Consider the following 21,234-nt stretch of genomic DNA (forward strand, 5'->3'; position numbering starts at 1 on the left):
GTGCTTTGTTCAAACATTTTGACAGGGACATTTACCAACACACACTTTCACTCTGGTGAAAAGTGGCATAGGGCGCATGACCACCACGCACCAACATGATATGATATAATAATACAAAACTTTTCATAGAAAATTGTTGCATCCTGCCCTACAATTTCAAAAGCCTAGAAAAAAGAAAAAGAAACGTGTCTTAACTAATCATCGTGAGCTATGCATGTCAATTATATTTTTCATTGCGGGCATGCACCTTTGGAGACATATTTCATATCTCATCTATTCGACTCGGGAACATCATCTTTAGAATGATGGAAGCACATGGAATAAGCACCTAGCTCAGTGATCGTGAAGCCAATAAACGGACAGCAGAGGAAACTTACTCTGAAGCCAAGAGGAGATGGTGGTGTCGTCGTGTTTCATCTTCTCTTTTTCCGGGTTGGCGAGAGCCTCAATGATGCAATCTGAACACAGATCTAAGTTAAGTAGAACAACCCCATCCACCTCCTTGTCCAAGTAAGAAATCAGTGGTTCTCATGTGCCCCACTTTAACACCACCACCAAGTGTACACAAGTCCACATATTTATACACACATACATATATAACACTCAAGTTCGACACCATTTTATGAACAATACCACTTACACTTAGCTGTTAGTGTACACCTCCTGTTGACTTGTTCACAATTTGTAAGTGGCTTTGGATAAAAGAGTCAACTAAATGACTAAATGTTAATTAAATCACAGTTATGTGAAATTGTGTAATAGCCCAACTTTAAAATAAACTAGAAAGTGGCTTAACGCCAGTACCTTCATACCCAAGATGTGCATCCCCCAGTTGCTGCTAGAAATAAGATATTAAAACCTATTAAAATGTAATATATGAGCAAAGGATACAGGCCATGATGTCATAATTGAGTGATGTGAGGTATTTGAGGGAGTCCACCACTGGAACAATGAGGTTGTCATACCACTGGATCTGAGACAGGATCTGCGAGAGACACAACAATGATGGCTTAATGGCATACTGTACGTGCAGACTTAACACAGCAGCAAGAGACATGCAAGCCTATAGTTGCTAGAGAGATAAGTGCGCTGGGTTCCTACGAGAGCTTGCCCATCTTAGCAGATTCTTTGAAAGGACTACAGTAGTCAATTAGTCCTTTTTTATGTGTGAAAATTATAAGCATATATACATCTGGCAATCACAAGATTTAAAATGATAAGCACATCTCTGGTAAGCACTAGATTTAAAATGATAAGCACATCTCTGGTAAGCACTAGATTTAAAATGATAAGCACATCTCTGGTAAGCACTAGATTTAAAAATAAGTCCTTCTCTTGCATCTGGGAGGCACAATTTCACAGATTTGTCCATTAACCTCTTAAACCCGAGCCATATTTTCTGAAAATTCGCCTAAAAGTACATACCTAAGTAAATGGAAGATTGCTCCACTTCTACAAGGTCAATTTGCATGTTTTTGGTATCTAGACACATCTATGGACAGGGTATGTATTCCCAGTGTCAGAAAAAAGTGTGTCTGTTACTAGGCTTGAGTAAATTGTAATGAACCAAAAAGGAGAATATAGTTTTTATTACATTTTTCCATCTACGACGGTGAATAACACCATGCTAACATTGACCAGACGTGAAATTGCCACAGAGCTCATTCAGCACCTTCTTGAGATCAAGTGTACAAAAAATCTAAGCAAATGAATAAAGGGCAGATGATTTACAGGGGTTTTTGTAGATAACAGTACTGAAATTTGCCATCCGGACACATGCAATTTTAAATATGAATGGAATATAGAATATCAGGCCTATAAATGACCTTATTATGACCAAGTCATACATCTATGGATCGGGCCAAATCTCTCCTTTCCAAAGGCAGAGGTAAATCTGGATTTAGTACCACCGGGCGCCCGTTACAGGGCAGCAAAGACTGTGAATGAAATCTACTGTAAGTACAGTTAATTTTTTATAATGACCAAAGCTCCGCCATTTTTCATCAGATTGAGACAGGTTTTTTTCTAGACGTTCACAGAAAGGTAAAGAAACAAACTATAATGTATTTTATGAGATAGAATCACGAAAATAACGTCAGAATTTTTTACCCTAACCCTCGGAAATAATATTTTCAACAGCTGGTGTGAGCTGGGTAGTATAGTTTTATGAAATGTCCATGTCCATCGAAAGCCCTGGGTCTCCTCTCTCTTAGGACTACAAACATGAATGATGCCGTTATTTCCTTGCGTCTAATTCATCCGGTTTCCGCCGAAATATATATGAACTAATTTAGCTAATAACACTTAAAATCATTGGTAAACAAACATAGTGCTGAAAATACACACTTTGACTGCTGTTTTGATTGGGTTAGGGTCTTTACTCTTGGCTACATTTGAGAAAAAAACTCAACATTAATTAATACGGACTGTATTGATCCATTTATGACGTGATATTAATCAGTCAGGCTTAACCCTTTCACTGCCGCACTACCAAACGGTTAACCCTTTCACTGCCACACTACAGAAGGTTAACCCGTCGGTAGTGTGATAGTAAAGGTTAACCTTCTGTAGTGTGGCAGTGAAAGGGTTAAATCAACTAATGGATTATTGCAAACAGTGCCCCAAAGACACATATCAAGTCCCTCCAGGATTTTGCAGTTTTTTTGTTTCCATCAATAATGCTTTATTTTGCAGTGACTTTTCTCAAAGTTTTATGCGATTTTTCTGAAAAATTTCAGGAATTTACAGAAAATGCTAAAATTGCAGGAATTTGCTAAAAATGGCAAGTCGAGGAATGAGAGGGGTTCTCTTTCTTCATAGTGTAATTTCCATAGCAACCTGAATGCGTATTTCTACGACGTGCAGGGGAGTACAACAATGGGGTGATGAAAAATTTCCCTTTTTTCCATAAACCCTGTCACTTCTTGTTGCCTTTTGTTTTGATAAGTGAAGAGACTTGCCAAGTTCTGTATGAGGAGTTATTTTTATATAAAGTTTCTGAACTGACTTTTGGATTAACCAAGCTGTATGCAGTGATGACTGGTCTGTCCCAGCGGAACAACAAACTTGTTACACTTGTAATGTTAACACAGCCAGATCAAGCTACGCTAGCTAAGGTTAGATAGCAGTGGTGATAACAGATTGCCAATAATATTAGTAGTGATAAGTGACCATGAGATAGTCCTGATAAGAAAATGTAACCAGACTTACGTAATCAAAAAGAATTGTGGGATTGCTATGGCTCAGCTTTCCAATCTGTCGCCCAGATGGTTTAACATTCTCTTTGGTCAACCGCCTGAGAGGGATGGAGGGAAGGGATGAAGGAAGGAAGAAATTGAGGGAGGGAGGAAGGGGAGGGAGGAAGGAGGGAAAAAGGGATGGGATGATGGGGAGAGAAAGGAAAAAAGATGAAGAGAATATAAGACATTGAAGAAAACAGATATTGAGCAAACAGACAACTCTAACATACCAGTAACAAACCTTTGAGACAAACAATCATATAAGTCGTTTTGAAATATTTGCAGTTGTAAAGTCAATCCAAAGAGTGTGAATGTGATACAACACCTGAAATGGCTTCTCCTCTACGGTCTTTAACTATGAATGAACACAACACTAATTTACCATCTTTAGATCATTATTAGTACTCAACCTGTACCGTCTTTAACTATGAATGAACACAACACTAACTTACCATCTTTAGATAATAAAGTACTCAACCTTTACCTTTATGAATAAACACAACACTAACTTAAAGATAATTAGGTTTGAAAACACTGTTCATCTAAAAACCTAAAGCAGACTTATATGGTTCTTCATGTCAAGTATTTCAGAAAGGGCTTGTGTGGTTGTCAGCTAGCAATGAAGGTATTTTCACTTAAATTGAATGGTGACTTGTGTAAAAATTTATTGAGGAGGATGTGTTGCGGCAGAAGCAGAGAGACTTACTTCATGATGTATTTGGCCCGGTCTACAGTCTGAGCTTTGACCTTGACCAACAGTGGGTGGCTGGAGTAGGTCTCATTCTTCCATTGCCCATATAACCGGTACCTGGGGGAGTGGGAATAGAGATGCAATGTCTTTCAAATCCAAAAAAGTTATGTGTTTTAAAGATGGTTTTGAATATAGTTTTCCTTCCTAATGGTATGTAAGGTCCCATCAGTTATTAACTCATTCAGAGCCACGCCCCTTTGACCATATTAGGGCTAGCGTGCCAGTAAGGAAGTCCATGGGAGGCTGGGGAAATTTGCGAACGCCTAAACTATATCTTAAATTATGGGTATGGGTCTAAAACACCCCTCGCTTATCAATGACTTGCTGGCACGTACGAAACAGATTGTTTTTTCATTGGTACATTTCCGTTTTATACCGTTTTGAATACACAAAACACTGCAATTTTTCGGCTGATTTATGAATAGTTTTCAAATAAACGCTAGATTATCGATAGTATATGTGTACTTATGCACGCTAGAGAAGCGGGCTGAAAAATCGATTATCCATGCCGTGGATACGGCTAACGTTACGCACACACACACGCTGTGATGGCGGAGAAAAAAAAACATCTGATTAACCCAAGACTGGTAACATAGAGTCCTTACCTCAGATCAGATTTTCTGCAAAAAGATTAATCCAATTGCTGATCGCCATTCCAAATATTGATCGTGTTTATTGATCCAACGTTATAGCACCAAAACCAGGGCTGTATACTGCGATGATATCGTCGCGAATTGCCCCTTTAATTGGCCGTTGCGATTGGTAAATATTATCTGGGGGCGGGCTTGCGAGTAGTGCTTTCAAGCCTTGGATTCGCATTTCACTCCTAAATTATCCAAGCCGTGTGATGACGCGATGACGTCACTCACGCGAGCTGAGCAGTGAGCACTCAGCAGGTATGATCAGCGGGAACAATCGACTGAGCACTCACTCTGGTAGACTGGCTGACTTAGCTATGAAGAAAAGTTAAGTAAACGCACCCGTGGCTGTTGTAAACACTGGGACCTCGGTGAGCCTGCCAGCCGGCTAGCTACTGATAGCTATCAACAAATGCTCCAGTAAGTCTAGTAGTGCATGCAGGGACCGAAACTAGAGAGCGCCACCCGCCATTTGCGCTCAGTTTTTACGTTTGGCGCCTCCCACTGAGACGTCTGAGCGCCGTGTGGCGCTCAATCAAATAGTCATGTGAAAATCGAAAATCATGATCCAATTCTTTAGCGGAGTTCTCACTCGCTGTCTCAGCACACATGAAGCGCGCACCGCGCACTGCTGCTGCTACCCCCTCCCCACCTGTTGCATGTAAACAGAGGCTATTGCCTCACCGTGACGTTAGTCTAGTCAGTGTGGGACCTTCGTGAGATAACGTTAGCTACCGTTACAAAATGACCCAGTCAACTATTCACTTAGTTTAATACATGACTTTGAGGCATTGTGTAACGTTATCCAGCCGGCTAGCTTCGGATAGCTCCCGACATCAACAAATCCATCAGCAATAGTCCAGTGCATAATACCTCCGTTGGCTAGGTAACTAGTCACTACGAAATGTTGCAGTAAACTAAATAGTTCACTGAGGCGTTGTCCCAACGCCATCCAGCAGTAGCTACAGAAAGCTCCTGGCATCAATGTGGCTACAACAACAACATGCGTATTCGAGTCCCTGGTTTACATCGCATGAGTGAGGGCAGGGTCCAGGTGCAGCGCCGGAGAATTCTTTTGCATGCTGAATGTAGCGTTTAGGGTCCAGCTGCACCCCCGGAGAATCCTTGCTGGAGAGTATACACACAGACAGTGGAGCTGTTTGCAGACAGCGAGGTGGCGATGTCTCGCAGATAACACAATCACAAGTATGATTATATAATATATATATATTATTAAAAAAAAATTATATAAAATAATTTTTTTTCTTTTTTTTTAATCAAAAACAATCGATATAAATAATGGTAAAATTGTTATTTAAAAATTTGCCCCTAAAAAATATTTTGTGAAAATATTTAGTGAAAAAGCTTAGCGTACAGCCCTGAAAACACATAATCGAAAGCTGCTCCGAGCCTCCCCAGTGAATGTGGTAACAGATACTGCTTGCCCGAGATGGGAAAACCCCGGACCGGAGTTTTTCTCTGATGCACAGTCCCATCCAATCCAATGATGTGCAATACCCTTTTCGAGCTCAGACCCATTCCCAATGATAACGTCAGGCTGGATGGATGAAAAATGACACTCAACGCATGGCGAATTAACCCGACTAATCTCGTGGTTGGCACTGAATGGGTTAAGAGCAACTGCCTCATCGCATCCAGCCTATTAATAATTTTCCCGCTGTCGTGGTGTAACGCATAACATACATGACGTACTTAAAACTAAATGTTTACTTAAAAAGGGTAAAACATTTTGTATAAAGATAATGTATATATATTTAGTCGAGGGAATTACAAAGCACTTGCATTTCTAACACATTAGTGGAGCCAACTAGTCAATGCCTTCCTAGAACACCGTCTAGTGGTTGTACTATTCACCTGCAACCTGTTGCACCAGTTGTAAGTTTAGTGAAGATAACAGTACAACAGAAATTCTTACTAAGTTGTGATTTATGTCCTCCCTACGGTGTGCTACGACGCCAAGTGCCTCATGCCAGCCAGTAAGCTGATACGCACAGTAACCATAACGCTGGAACTCCCATCTTCGATCACCGATTGGCCACTTGCCTTAGTTATGACTTTACAAAAAAACAGTTAGGTTATGCCATAAATAATAGTGGTGCAACCATTTTAGTTGGTTATTTAGTTACAAACTAACTAACTAGTAAATGGCTGCTTTTTTTTATATAGCGCTTTTATCCAAAGCGCTTTACAATTTGTTACTCACATTTTACCCATTCACTCACACACCGACGGCGGAGGCAACCATGCAAGGTGCCAACCTGCTCATCGGGAGCAATTAGGGGTTAAGTGTCTTGCTCAAGGACACATCGACACGCTGCTCGCGAGGAGCGGGAATCGAACCGGGAACCTCCGGATTGCCAGACGACTGCTCTACCTCCTGAGCCACTGTCACCCCGGTAGTAGTTACTAAGCCTGTAGTGTTAACTAGAGATGTAACAGTATGAACATTTCATTTCATGATTATAGTGACCAAAATGATCACGTTTATCAGTATTATCACAGTATTGTGCAAATGTGCTGAATGAATGACTTTATTTGACAATATAAAATAACATGTGACAGAAAGCAGTCAGGAGATACTGCCAAGGATGTACACAAGAAAGCTCAGAGCTTATTTCCATTGTGGTCCTTGTAGGGGGGTAGGGGAATGAGATGCTTAGACATGCATCATACAGACATGACATCACATATGCCATTTACCATTTATATACATAACAGACGCATAAAAACATGTAAGGGTGCCTTTTAGCTGAGTGTCTGAGTTAATTATAGTCCCTTTTGAGCCATGTCTTGAGGCTGGACTTGAATCTAACAGCATTGATTACGATTTTCAGGTCACTGGGCAGACTGTTCCAAAATACAGCTGCAGAATATAAAAATGACTCCTTCCCCATACAACTCGAAGTCAGTTGAGCTATGCCTAGTTGGGTATGCATGGGTGTCCCTGATTCGATTGAAGTAGTTGTTGAAGTACACTGGCACTAACCCGTGCACGATTCTGTGAACTAGGCACATCCCTATTTGGTTGACTCTGTCTTCCACCTTTAGCCATCTCATGTTCTCAAAGTGTGATGGGTCAAGGTGGGTTCGGGCGGGTAGCCTTAGTATTACCCTGATTAGCTTGTTTTGTGATGTCTGTAGTTTTATTTTCTGACTTTTGGGGGCGCTGTTGTACCAGGAGCCACACGCATAGTCATAGTGACACTGTACGAGTGCTCCAGCAAGAATTTTCATCGCCGACTGATCTAAAAAATGGGAGATTCTGGCTAGCTATCGAATCCCGTTATTGATCTTTGTAAGTACTTGTTGAGCCATGCTTTCCCCTGATAAGCTGTTTTGCTGAACATTTTCTTATTCACTTATACAAACTGAAATCAATTCACCAAGTTTTATATTGAAAACTGCAATTACAATTAGCAGCACCATGCTGCGCCTGCATCTGGGAGACTGTTGCTTAACATCTTTGATTGCTAAAGCCTGGACAGTATTTACCGTGGGTTTTTCAAACAGCGCAGTAATCAAATACGGTTTTAATGATAATTAAAATTAAGGCTGAGACGATATGCCATTTGGAAGAATCGATAAATCGGGACAAAATTATAGATCGATATTTTTATATATATATATACTTTTTTTTTTTATTATTATTATTATTATTATTATTTAAACAACAAATGTAGGTTTATTTTGTAGCAATTCTTTGTCGTTGCCGCTATCTTTAGTGTTACAGATTTCCCCATTCAAAACTACCACAGTGATCCTTCTCATTTTATAGTCGGTGGTCTCTGGATGTGATGGAGTGCACTGCATATTGAATGCACAGTGCAGAGTTGCAATTCAACATAATTTACATGAAATGTGATGTTTTAACTAAAACATGCCACAAGACCTAGTATTTTATGTTTTTTCTTTTTTTATGCCACTCATCGATTTCACGCAGTTATCAATAAATCGATAAGTGGTCTCAGCCTTAATTAAAATTTGAAAGATATTACTAACCGCCAGGGAATTTGACTGGTTATCATTAAAACCGGTAAACGTTTCATCCCTACACCTCCTTTACACAGTAACTTACACATAAGCTGGTGCAACCCAGTATGCTTGTGTGTTCCTGTAACACAATAGTTTCTCACTTTCTAGAACCCAGGGCCAGAAATAATGTTGTGAAGAGCCACATTTCTCCCTGCTAGGGATGTGCAAGCTTATTTAATTGCGGGCAGATGAAAACCTGTTAGCATTGTTTTTTACCCTCTTTTACTTAACATGGTTCCAAGAGGTCTGCAGTGCGCACAATCACCACATTTCATTCTAATTATCTCTCTCAACACAATACACATATATCCAACTTTACCAGACGACATCTAGACAACATAGGCTACACACAGCGATCATCCATGAGTTCTGCTGGTCATCACACAACAATGCTTGGTAGTTCATAAATGTTAGCTAATTACAAAAATACAGCAAGCCTACAGTACATGGTAACTGTGATTTACTCATCATTAGTAGCAACACTTGTAAAACCGACTGAAACTCATGTCCACAGTACAGTACAGACCCCATCTTCATTTGCAAAATATGTGGTTGCGTAGTAATGACGACATGCATAGACGGAGATTGTGAAAATGATGACGCAGACTTTCACTTCAGCACATTATATACCCACAACGATGGGACAAATAATTTACCAAACTAGGGATGGCACCGATCCGACTCTCAGTATCGGGCCGATACTGGTCAAATTCACAGGATCGGATATCGGGAAAACAGGAAGAATTTTCTGATCCGATACATGCCGTGAAGCTTGCCATCGCGTGAACAGTAGTAGCGCGACAAAAACTTTAGCGTTGTTAATGTATGCGTGCTAATACGACAGAGTACAGGCCACGTACTGGGGTCACAGACAGGTATGCAGGGCAGAGTAGACTAGGAGCGGATAATGGTGGAGCTAACCGCTAACAATAAAGACACTCACAAATACAGAGGACTCACGTGTATACTTGTGGAATAACACGGCACAGCCGAGTGTAATATCTGCAACGGAAATATGTCTAGGGGTGGCAGCAACACTGGAAACTTCAACACCACAGACTTAATTAAACATTCAAATTAAGCAGATTAATCATGGAAACAGAGTATGCCGAGTTTATACGTGCAACGAATGCCAAGAGGAAAGGTTTTGCCACAACTAACGTAGCTGGAAACCATTCAGAAGTGCGAGAAACTCCCTGCAGACGGTAACAAGGCAAAGCTGATAACTAACTTTGGTAGACTATTGCATTGGTCCATTCATTGAAGATGAACGCAATGTGACATCCTTTACTAGGCTCACCCACCAACAGTGCAGGTGCTGAACTGCTGATCCGAATGTATAGGTAAAAACCATATTATGCGTTTTCATCAATAAAAAAATGGCACAAAAAAAAAATCACCCCTGCAACCAGCCCCTTTCTGTTGTTGAAAATGTAGGTTTCTGACGCTTATCCTCGCTTCATGTTGCCAAACCGGCATTTTATCTCCGACACGGCTATCCCAAATACCGGTAAGTAGAATGTTGAGTTTCTGTTACAAATGTAGACCATAACCCTATCAAAACAGCAGTCAAAGTGTATTTTCAGCACTACGTTTGTTTACCAATGATTTAAAAAATATCCACGCATTGCACCGGAAAACAGGGGCGAAGACAGGAAGCAGTCATGAAATCGCTGTAGTCTTATTAACTAAAAGATTTGAACAAAATAAAAAGCAGCAGCACTATGTGCAGCCCATGTGCTGCACACAGCAGCATCACATCTGGACAAGAGGAAGGGGAACTATGTGAGAATGCTGTTCATCGACTACAGCTCAGCATTCAATACCATAGTCCCCTCCAAACTCATAGCCAAGCTCAGGGACCTGGGCTTGAACTATGACCTGTGCCAGTGGGTCCTGGACTTCCTGACGGGCAGACCCCAGGTGGTAAGAGCCGGCAACTGCACCTCCTCATCCATCACGCTCAACATAGGGGCCCCCCAGGGCTGTGTTCTGAGCCCCCTCCTCTACTCCCTGTACACACATGACTGCGTAGCACAGCGGAACAACAACACCATCATCAAATTTGCTGATGACACAGTAGTGGTGGGCCTGATCTCTGCCAACGACGAAAGGGCCTACCTGGAAGAGGTAGAGAACCTGTCACAGTGGTGTCAGGAGAACTGCCTCTCCCTGAACGTCAGCAAAACAAAAGAGATGATTGTGGACTTCAGGAGGTCGGGGGTCAAGGACTACAGCCCCCTCAGCATCGACGGGGCACCAGTTGAGAGAGTGAACAGTTTCAAGTACCTCGGAGCCCACATATCCGAGGACTTGACATGGACCACACACATTGACAGTGTTGTGAAGAAGGCACGACAACGCCTCTACTTCCTAAGGCGCCTAAGGAAGTTCCAAGTCAGTCAGAAGATCCTTAGGAACTTCTACTCATGTACAATAGAGAGCATCCTGACCGGCAACATCACCTCCTGGTTTGGGAATAGCACTGCACAGGACCGTAGCAGACTACAAAGAGTGACACGTTCAGCCGAACGCACAATTAGAGGGGGGCTTCCCACCCTCCAGAACATTTACAACAAGCGGTGCAAGGGGAAGGCTAAGAGAATTATTAAGGACTCGAGCCACCCGAACAACTGCCTCTTTGAACTGCTGCCGTCAGGCAAGCGATACCGGAGTCTTATGGCGAGCACAGAAAGACTCAGAAGGAGCTTCTATCCCCAGGCCATCAGGCTGCTAAACGAACAATAATCGCTAAACGAACAATAATCACTATGCAACAACCATCAAATGCACACAGCACACACACCCACACGCACACACACACTCACTCAAACAAACAACACACTGCAGCACCCACTCTCCACACTTTAGATCACACAAACACACTTACACTTTATATTTATTGATAAAGGATTTGCACTACAACTCGTACACCTACTGTGAATTGTACCTAAACTGCACCTTGTCCATTTATGCCTTGCACTATATAGTATTGTATATTAGTACACTGCACAGTATTGTATATTGTATGGTAACTACGTCTACGAACATTGTACATATGTCTAAACTGAACACTGTGACCTCTTTTTTTTTCTTCTAATTTTTACTATGTTTTTATTTCATACTTATCTTGTCATGCACAGTCTCTGGAGCGCAACAGTAAGAAGCATTTTGTACAAAAGTATTCTGTACTTCTGTATGACAACTATTAAAGAAACTTGAAACTATTGCATAACTGAGTCATGTTTGCTATGCGTTTCTTCCTTTAGGGGAGTAGGACATTTGTTTCACAGTTTTAGCATGATGTTTTATAGATGGCTAGGTTAAACACAGGTTTTTGTTTTTAAGAGGGGGGGCGGGTAGGATCGGCCGATACTCAAGGCTGTAATATCGGTATCGGACATGAAAAAGTGGTATCGTGCCATCCCTAGACCAAACTCATTTCACCACACAGTACAAACGCCCACTAGCTGTGGGGCTTACAATGATATGCTCATTGTCAATCAAGATAAGGATATTAATCATCAACACTACTCAAGAGAATGGCAATAAAAAAGGGTGCATACCATTTAGTTAATTTGTCTCAAACAGCCAAGAAAGCCTCCATGGAGCCATCAGTCACATTCCAATTCCTAATGTTATTCCCATGGTCTTTGTTGGGCAGTATTGTATGTCCTTTGATAATCCATGACCAGCCAAGTCCTTTGATAATCGCCAGCCTGTTGATTCTTCCGACTTTGGTCTCACTCGTTTGAAAAGCTCAACATATGTATATATATATTTTTTTAGTGCCGTCAATAGATTAAAATATTTAATCGCGATTAATCGCATGATTGTCCATAGTTAACTCACGATTAATCACAGATTAATTGTATCTACCTTAAACAGATCTTTTTCAAGTTCCAAGTTTTAATACTCTTATTAACATGAGTCAACAAATGCTTGCTTTATGCAGCCATTTAACACAAAAGGATGACCCTCGTGCATTGCAAATTTGCATCAAATTCAAAACAGAGTGATGCACAAAATAACTTAAGAAAATAATAATTTGAAACAATGAATAAAGTGTGCATGAAATAATGGGGGAAAGAAAACGTTAGGAACTTGTTACATTCACCCACACAAGGGCTGAGTAATCACACACCCCCCCTCTCTCTCTCACACACTCTCCCGGCTCTCTCTCTCTTGCCCCTTCCTCATCTCTCTCACCCCCCTCTCTCTCTATATCTCACACACACACACACACTTCAGAAACAAACATAGTATCAATGAGAGCATCAATAATACACCTGAGTGAAGTCTAGTAAAATAAAAATAAAAGTAAAAAAAATATATATTTTCTTAAAAGTTAATCGTGAGTTAAAAGAAATTGTGGCGTTAATAGAATCGGGCGATAACGTGTTAATACCACGTTAACTTTGACAGCCTTAATTTTTTTACATAAAAAGGTACACGTATCCATACCGAACCGTTTCAGTACTGGACCTTCAGTTCAGTACGGCTGTGTACAGAACGAATACAATGGTACGTTAAACACTAACAAACACATGTGCAGAACTTTTCTTTGTATGCAGAATGTGATTCAAAACGCCAAGTTCACCCCTTCCCAAAATATTATTTGCGCAAAGGGCCGGGTGTTGATTGAAATTAACAAGTTTATAGTTTGTTTGAATCGTTTTATTTTCGGTCTTTGCTACTCCTCACCTACAAAATTTTAGATGGACTTGCACCGTTCTATCTATCCGATCTCATCTCCCGCTCGCCCGCTCGTGCTCTGCGCTCACAAAATGCGGGGCTTCTATCGATTCCTAGGGTTAAAAAGAAATCCGCCGGCCACAGAGCCTTTGTCTACCGCACTCCCTACCTGTGGAACAAATTACCTGCCGTCGTCAGGGGCGCCTGCTCTGTCGAAGCTTTTAAATCCCTGCTTAAGACCCATCTTTTCTCTCTCTTCTTCAACCTACCCTGATCTCACCTGGTCGGGGACTGACCTTTAGATTAATCTGTCTAGTTTAGTTAGGATGTCTATTTTCTCCCATGTCTGCTTTTCTGCAGCACTACAAACATGGGAACTCTCTAACCCCCCCCCCCCCCCCCATCTCTCTGAGTGCTTGTCTCGTAGTGCTGACCAAGGTGATGGATGTCTCGGGGTCTTGGCCAAGATTGCAGTGACTGCTCTACGTGCACCACCGAGGCCATGGATCAGCTCCTTACAGTCTTCTGTCCGTGGTCTGTCAACATGGTTTGTGGTCTGTCAATGTGGTTTCATTGCTGGGTTAAGTACTTCTATTCTATTCACATGATATGCTTACTTCATATATCTATTCTATTCACATATATGCTTACCACTTGTATCTATTGCTATGTCCGCCCACTACAATCACGCAAGCTGTCTAACGCCTGTCCCGTCTGCCTCTTCTTTAAAGGCAGCCCAAGAGTGTTTCCGCGTTTCTCTGATTGGCCGTGACGCCCCACGTGACAACGCCTAGCACGCCCCGCGGCAGAGGCGCATAGGTTGCCGCGGCATTATGCATTCGTAATCCCCCCTGTTTTAACATCGACGGTTAGCTCAACTCGTTCCTCAGCTTGCTGTGGAGCCTGCGGTAATTTGGTGACAAGTTCCAATCACTTCAATTTTTTTTTTTTTACATTTAATTAATTTAGCGTCTGTCTTTCTTTCGCCGGTTAAGTTTAGGCATTCTTTCGGAGTTGGTTATGGTTAGGGTTAAGTTTAGGCATTCTTTCGGAGTTGGTTAAGGTTAGAGTTTGTCTTAGAGCATGGCAATAGAATGCCGGTCTTTCTTTCGCCGGTTAAGTTTAGGCATTCTTTCGGAGTTGGTTAAGGTTAGGGTTAAGTTTAGGCATTCTTTCGGAGTTGGTTAAGGTTAAGTTTAGGCATTCTTTCGGAGTTGGTTAAGGTTAGAGTTTGTCGCAGAGCATGGCAATAGAATGCTTGTCTTTCTTTCGCCGGAGCAGCAGCCTATTTCCGCTCTGCCGCGGTCACATGGGCGTCGTGGCCAATCAGAGAAACACGGAAGCACTCTTGGGCTGCCTTTAATATAGACGCGTCCCGTCTCCCCGTCTCCCTGTGAGTTGCTGTCCCGGAGTGTTGACCGGAGTGTCGGACGTCCCGTGATGAAGACTGGGAGGATGCGACCCTCTCTGCGTGCCCTCCTGTCTCCGGCTGTCTCGTAGTGATGACCGGAGTGCTGGACGTCCCGCGATGATGTCGGGGAGGTTGCGACCCTCTCTGCGCCGCCCCCTATCTCCCTGTATCCGGCTGTCTCAGAGCGATGACCGGAGTGTTGAACGTCCCGTGATTAAGACTGGGAGGACGCAACCCTCTTTGTGCCGCCCCTGTGCCTCAAATAGATTCACTATCAGTTGCTATCACTATCAGCTCAATCTTAAATTTTTCAAAATGTTCAGTTGCTATTGCATGCACTCATCTGTGTTTCACTACACACATGAGTGCATGCTTACCAACTGTCAGTCTGCAACACTACTATCACCGACATCTAAGAAGGGAGATCCCCCCTTGAATGGCCCTTCTAAGGTTTCTCTCCTCCACACTGCCTGTGGTGCATTTTTTCCTATTGTTAGGTTTTAGTGAGTTTTTCATTACCTTCGCGTGGGGTATGTCTGGCCTTACAAATACATTTGATTTGATTTGTTTACAGATAAATCAAAAACACACATGTGTGGACCCTCAAAAAGAAAAAATCACAAATGTACATACCGGTATTCAAAGTAAGCTCACACACAAAATCCAAACTCAATGACCGAAAAAAGGAATAGGCTGAAGCACATGCTTATTTTTGCCTATCCTTTACCATTCTTAAAAACGAAATGTACTTTAACAGTTTCACTGCCACTCACGAGATATCTCGGGTTTCCGATAGTTATGTTGAAAGCCACTCACGAGATTTCTCTGATTTTTTTTTTTTTTTTAGCGATCTGAAATCATATTACATCACGCGAGCCTACCCTAGTATACCCGAGCGCCGCCGGCGATCAGATGTGGAAAAAAGCGCCCCCTATCGTCTCCCAGATGACATAAGGGATTTTGGAATGGACTCAATGAAAATGGATGGGGAAAAAAATCCTGTACTCCACATTTTCCAGTCCACTGATGCAGCCGGGGTTATCACAGTTCATTCTGGAGCCTCTCAGACCCGCGGAATCATGTACTGCACTGTACACACGTTGGATCCATACACTTATCGATTTTTTCGAATGGTGGTCAGGAATTGGAATATACCAGTTGGATACCATCTCTTTCGGTTTCACTGTAAAAGTCCAAGAGGAAATGAACACGGCGATTATCCGTGCGCGGCTTGAATGTGCTTGCGTTCACGTATAATATTGATCATCTAGCGTTTATTTGAAAACTATTCATAAATAGGCCGACAAATATCAACGTTCTGGAATATTCCAGTAAAAGACGATTATCATAGAATGGTCTAGAATGAACTGTTTTTTTACCTCAAAACGGGTGCTTTTCAAAATGCTCTAAAACGGAAATTAAGCGATAAAAAACCAATCTGCCTTGAGAGCACTGACTGGAAAAGGATTCTTTGATAAGCGACGGGCAGATTAGACACATAGCCATAATTTAAAACATAGATTAGGCGATATTAAGCGTAACATTGGCGCCGATGGTGGCATTGAAGCGCTACCTCTGGCGCCACCTCGTGGCATTCAAAGTGTTAATATAAGAAAGAAAAACTTAAAATATGCTGCAAGATATAATATAATTTTTTATTTATTATTAATTTCAATATAGAACATTCGTTGACAGCCCTACAAGTACAATTAGTTACTGCACACGGCATCACCCGAGTGGAACATGGAAAGCCAAACTTTCCCCCACTGTACCGAAAACCCGTACCGAACAGTGACTTCGAAACTGAGGTACGTACCGAACGTGGTTTTTTTTGTACCGTTACACCCCTAGTTTTCCACTGTGTTGTCTAGTTCACATGCACTCAATTCTTCTTCCCCATTGCCAGTTTAATATACAGGCACGCGCTGTTAGAACTCAAGTACTCAAACTGAGCAAATGCCCAATATAGTGAAAGGTCTTGAGATATGAGTTTTCAAGAGAGCTAGACTATTTTCTGGGGCAGCTATAAAAATGCTTGTTTAGACAGAAATTATTTACTCCGGTCTAAATGGAAGACGTATAAGTCTAAACGTAGAGAAATCGCTGTCTCATGTGTTCACTTTATTTTACACATTCAGCCTATAAAATATATACAAAATAATATTAGAAAAATGCTAATGAACCTACTGAGCCCTATTTTCTGAAAATGCACCTAAAAATACATACCTAAGTAAATGGAAGATTGCTCCACTTCTACAAGGCCATTTGCATGTTCTTGGTATCTATGGATCTCAGGGAATGTATTCCCAGTGTCAGAAATATGTTTGTCTGTTACTAGGCTCGAGTAAATTGTAATGAAGTGATGATTTATTTTTTAGCATTTATTGCTTTTCATGGTCAGACATGACCGACGGATGGAGAGGATGAACGGGAGAAGAGGCAGGGAAGACATGTGACAAATGGGAGTCACCGGGAGTGGGAAGCGAACCCGGGACGGCCGCTTCGCGACGCAGCGCGATACATGGTGTGCTACTACTAGAGCGCCCAGTTTTTTTTTTAGATCTTTGACAGTGAATAACACCATGCTAAAATTGCCCAGACATGAAAAATTGCTCATTCAGCACCTTCTTGAAAAAAATCTAATCAAATGAAATTAACGTTTTTGCTAGACGTTCACAGAAAGGTAGAGAAACTAACTGTGTGTTCTAATTTATGGCAATAACGTTTCAGATATGCGAGATATGATGATAAAAAAAAAATACATTTAATTAAATAAAAATAAGTCAGATGATCGACAGAGACTGGCATGAGCTGTGAAGTGTAGTTTTTGGAAATTCGAAAGCCCATCGAAAGCCCTGGTTCTCTTCTCTCAAAAGACTACTCAAGTTAGGTTGCGCCAAATCCTTGCGCCAATTCTCACCTTTTTCCGACTCCATGCCCTGAGATTTCTATAAACTAATATTTCTAATTTCTAAACTAATATTTGGTAAGCAAACGTAGTGCTGAAAATAATACACTTTGACTGCTGTTGACAGGGTTGGGTCTTTACTCTTAGCTACATTTAGAAAGAAATGCAACATTAATTCATACATTCTATAGAGATGGATTTATGGCGTCATTCTCGTACCGGTACCGGACCACTCGGGCTTAACACATTGGTTGCCAACAACGAGAGATCCTCTCGTTGTTGGCCGCCATGCGTTGGTTGCCAATAACGAGATTTCTCGTTGTTTAATCGTTATTTCTTTTATTAACGATATCCATTCATTTTTCATCCGTCCAGCCTGACATCATCATTGGGAATGGCTCCGAGCTTGAAAAGGGCAAATACCACCCCCTATCGTCTCCCGGATGGTAATGCACATCATTGGATTGGATTGAGTGGCCATGTGCATCAGAGAAAAACTCCGCCCCAGGTTTTCCCCACCTCTGGCAAGCAGTGTCGTGTTACCAGAGTCACTGGCGAGGCTGGAAGCAGCTTGGATCATGCTTTTCGGACTATAACGTTGGATCAATAAATGCGATCAATATTTGGAATGGCGATCAGGAATTGGATTAATCTTTTTGCGGAACATCTGATCCGAGGCAAGGAATCTATTTTACCAGTTTTGGGTTAATCAGAGTTGTTTTTCACAGATTGCACGTGTGTGTGTGTGTGTGGCGTTAGGCGTTGAGCGCGGCACGAATAAATAATTTTTCAGCCTGCTTTTGTATCGTGCATAAGAACACAAATACTCTCGATAATCTAGCGTTTATTTGAAAACGATTCATAAATCAGCCGGAAAATGACAACGTGTTTTGTGTATTCCAGTAAATGGCTATTTTCGCGGATTTCTCTGGAATGACTAGAAATCTCAGAAACTATACTCCTATTCAAAACGGTATAAAACGGAAATGTACTGATGAAAAAACAATCCGTTTTGTACATGTTGACTGCAAGCAAGTCATTGATAAGTGACAGGTGTATTAGACACATAGCCATAATTTTATCGTCGTTTATCAATGACTTGTTTGCAGTCAACATTGTCGAAACGGGGCGGTCAGGTGGCGTAGCGGAGATAGCGCTCGTCACCAATGCAAGAGGCTATGGTCTCGACTCCCGGAGTCAGCATTGCCTTGGCTTGGGCTGATCGCTATACTAACTCTTTTGGCTGGGTTAGGGGGAGGGAAGCCGTGGGTGGGAAACTGGCGTTGTGGACAGCGACGCCTACAGGTCAGGTCTGGGCGCTTGCTCAGCGGAGGCAGGACTTGAGGAAGGCAGCGTGACCTCCCACGCGTTACACTTCACCAATGAGAGCCCTCGCTGCCAGGTGAGAAGAGAGCCACTGGCTGTCGCCGCACATGTCGGAGGAAGCGTGCGGATACTTCAGGGTTCCCTTGTACCGACCAGTAGGAGAACATGCGCACAACAACCAGGTAGGGGAGGGAGGGAATTGGCACAACGACTAAATTGGGACGGGGAGAAAACAGAGAAAGAGATAAAAAAAAGAAAAACATTGTCGAAACGTTTTTTTTTTTTTTTGTTATATAGCATTTTGAAAAGCCCTTGTTTTTCAGGAAAATATATAGATTCCGTGATAAACGGCATTTACTGGAATATTCTGGCATACACAAAAAACGTTGTCATTTTTCGGCCTATTTATGAATCGATAGATTATCGATAGTATACGTGTACTTATGCACGCTATATAAGCGATCTGAAAAATATATTCTCTCATTTCCTGATCAGCTCGCGCACACACACATGGGGCACACGCTGATATATAGGTCAACAGATCCGATTACCCCAAGACTGGTAAAATAAATTGCTTACCTCAGATCAGATGTTCTCCAAAAAGATTATTCCAATTCCTGATCGCCATTCCAAATATCGATCACGTTTATTGATTCAGTGTTGGGTACTGTAAATATGTATTCCACGCATTTTCCAGCTCAGCGATCACTTGGGTCTCTTCAGATGCCTTGCCGAAAAAGTAAAATGAGGAAACTGCCACCCCCCCCACCCTTCATCAGTCTAATCCAATGGGGTGCAGTTACACAGGGAGAGACGATAGGGGGCGGTATTTTCCCAATGGAGCTCAGAGAGAGTCTGCAGCACTAGCGTGAGGCTCGATTGATGAAATATGAATTCAAATCGCTAATAAAAAAAAATACGACAAACAAACGCTATATAGCGTTGCTGGCATTCAACTGGTGGCATGAACTACCGACAAAACGCGTCCGTGGCACTCAAAGTGTTAACCATTTAACTGTTAAGAATATACAGTTAATTTAAAATGACACATGCAATGACCCTACTTTGGCCAGCATTGCCGTGTGTGGTCTCTCACCTGTGGTGGTAAGGGAAGAGTTTGAAGAGGCCCCATAGTTCTTCAGACATGCAGGCGTTGCACTCCATCAGAGACAGAGAGGGAAGCAGCACCTGGTCTGCAATACTGAGGAAACAACTCAGCAGGGTTTCCTGTAGGAGGAGGAGCTTAATCAACACCACAATACTGACACGACAATAATGTCAGACCCATTTGTGAACAAGCAAAGTAAATGAAGGCCCATTAATCCTATATTCTCTCCTTCGTATTACAAAAGCACAGTTTTTACTGTCCCAAGAGGTAGGTTTTTTGTTGTGATAAACTATTTTTAAGCAAATACTAATAAAAAGCCGATAGTAGATGTATACAATGCTCTACCACCCACCTCCCACTGGGTTCTACCACCAAGCACCACCACCCACCTCCCACTCTTAACATATCTGAAGTGGAGAAATATGTGAAATAAATGTTTAAAAAGTTTACACCAGACCATCAAAATCAAACCTACCGGTACAACTTTTATATTATATAAAAAAAAAAAAAAAAAAAAAAAAAAAAAAAAAATGGCACGTAGATCAGATGATAGTCATGCATAGACATGCTTTTTATTCACTGGATGTCCGAGGCGGTTTCATGACTCACCATTTTCTCATTTCTGCCATCACTTAGGTACTGCGAAGCGAAGAACAAAAATATGACAAATATTAATACGGATTACCGGTAATACTTTTACTATAACTAGAATCATAATAACTATTATAGGATAAAGACAACAAAAAAATGTAATATCACATTGTAATTTATACAGAAAAATTATATACCATCATGCAGTCAAAACTAAGAAAAATATGACGATATGACGATTTGATATTTTGGCCATATCGTCCCAATCCTACAACAGCGATCTGGTTACCTCTTTCATGAAGCCCTTGCCCAGACGCACTATCTTGGCGAAGAGGATGGCGTCGTGGGAGAGGTGGGGACCCAGGTAACCCAGCATGCTGAACGTGTCCCTGCGCAGGTCCTCGAAGGTCTCCGCAGGCAGAGGGGCCCTCTCGTTCTTCAGCGGCTGCATTAGACACCCCTTCGCCCCCTTGGGTACCCCAGCTCTGCGGGGTACAGAACATTGAGTCAGCAG

At 41.9% G+C, this 21,234-nt stretch overlaps 1 protein-coding gene across 2 annotated transcripts in view; it reads right to left on the reverse strand.

Annotated features, from left to right (window-relative positions):
* The window catches only part of thoc2 (THO complex 2), a 172,565-nt gene that overhangs the window by 61,703 nt on the left and 89,628 nt on the right, over positions 1–21,234 (reverse strand). For both annotated transcript variants that reach the window (XM_084320913.1, XM_084320914.1), the window contains exons 12-18: positions 21,010–21,205; positions 20,739–20,768; positions 20,118–20,248; positions 3,946–4,047; positions 3,211–3,295; positions 892–985; positions 378–458 (exon numbers count right to left, since the gene is read on the reverse strand). In XM_084320913.1, coding sequence (XP_084177039.1) covers positions 378–458; positions 892–985; positions 3,211–3,295; positions 3,946–4,047; positions 20,118–20,248; positions 20,739–20,768; positions 21,010–21,205 — 719 coding nt within the window. The remainder of the gene's footprint in view (positions 1–377; positions 459–891; positions 986–3,210; positions 3,296–3,945; positions 4,048–20,117; positions 20,249–20,738; positions 20,769–21,009; positions 21,206–21,234) is intronic.

Source organism: Notolepis coatsorum, assembly GCF_963971535.1.
Source record: "Notolepis coatsorum genome assembly, chromosome: 8".
Lineage (NCBI taxonomy): Eukaryota > Metazoa > Chordata > Actinopteri > Aulopiformes > Paralepididae > Notolepis > Notolepis coatsorum.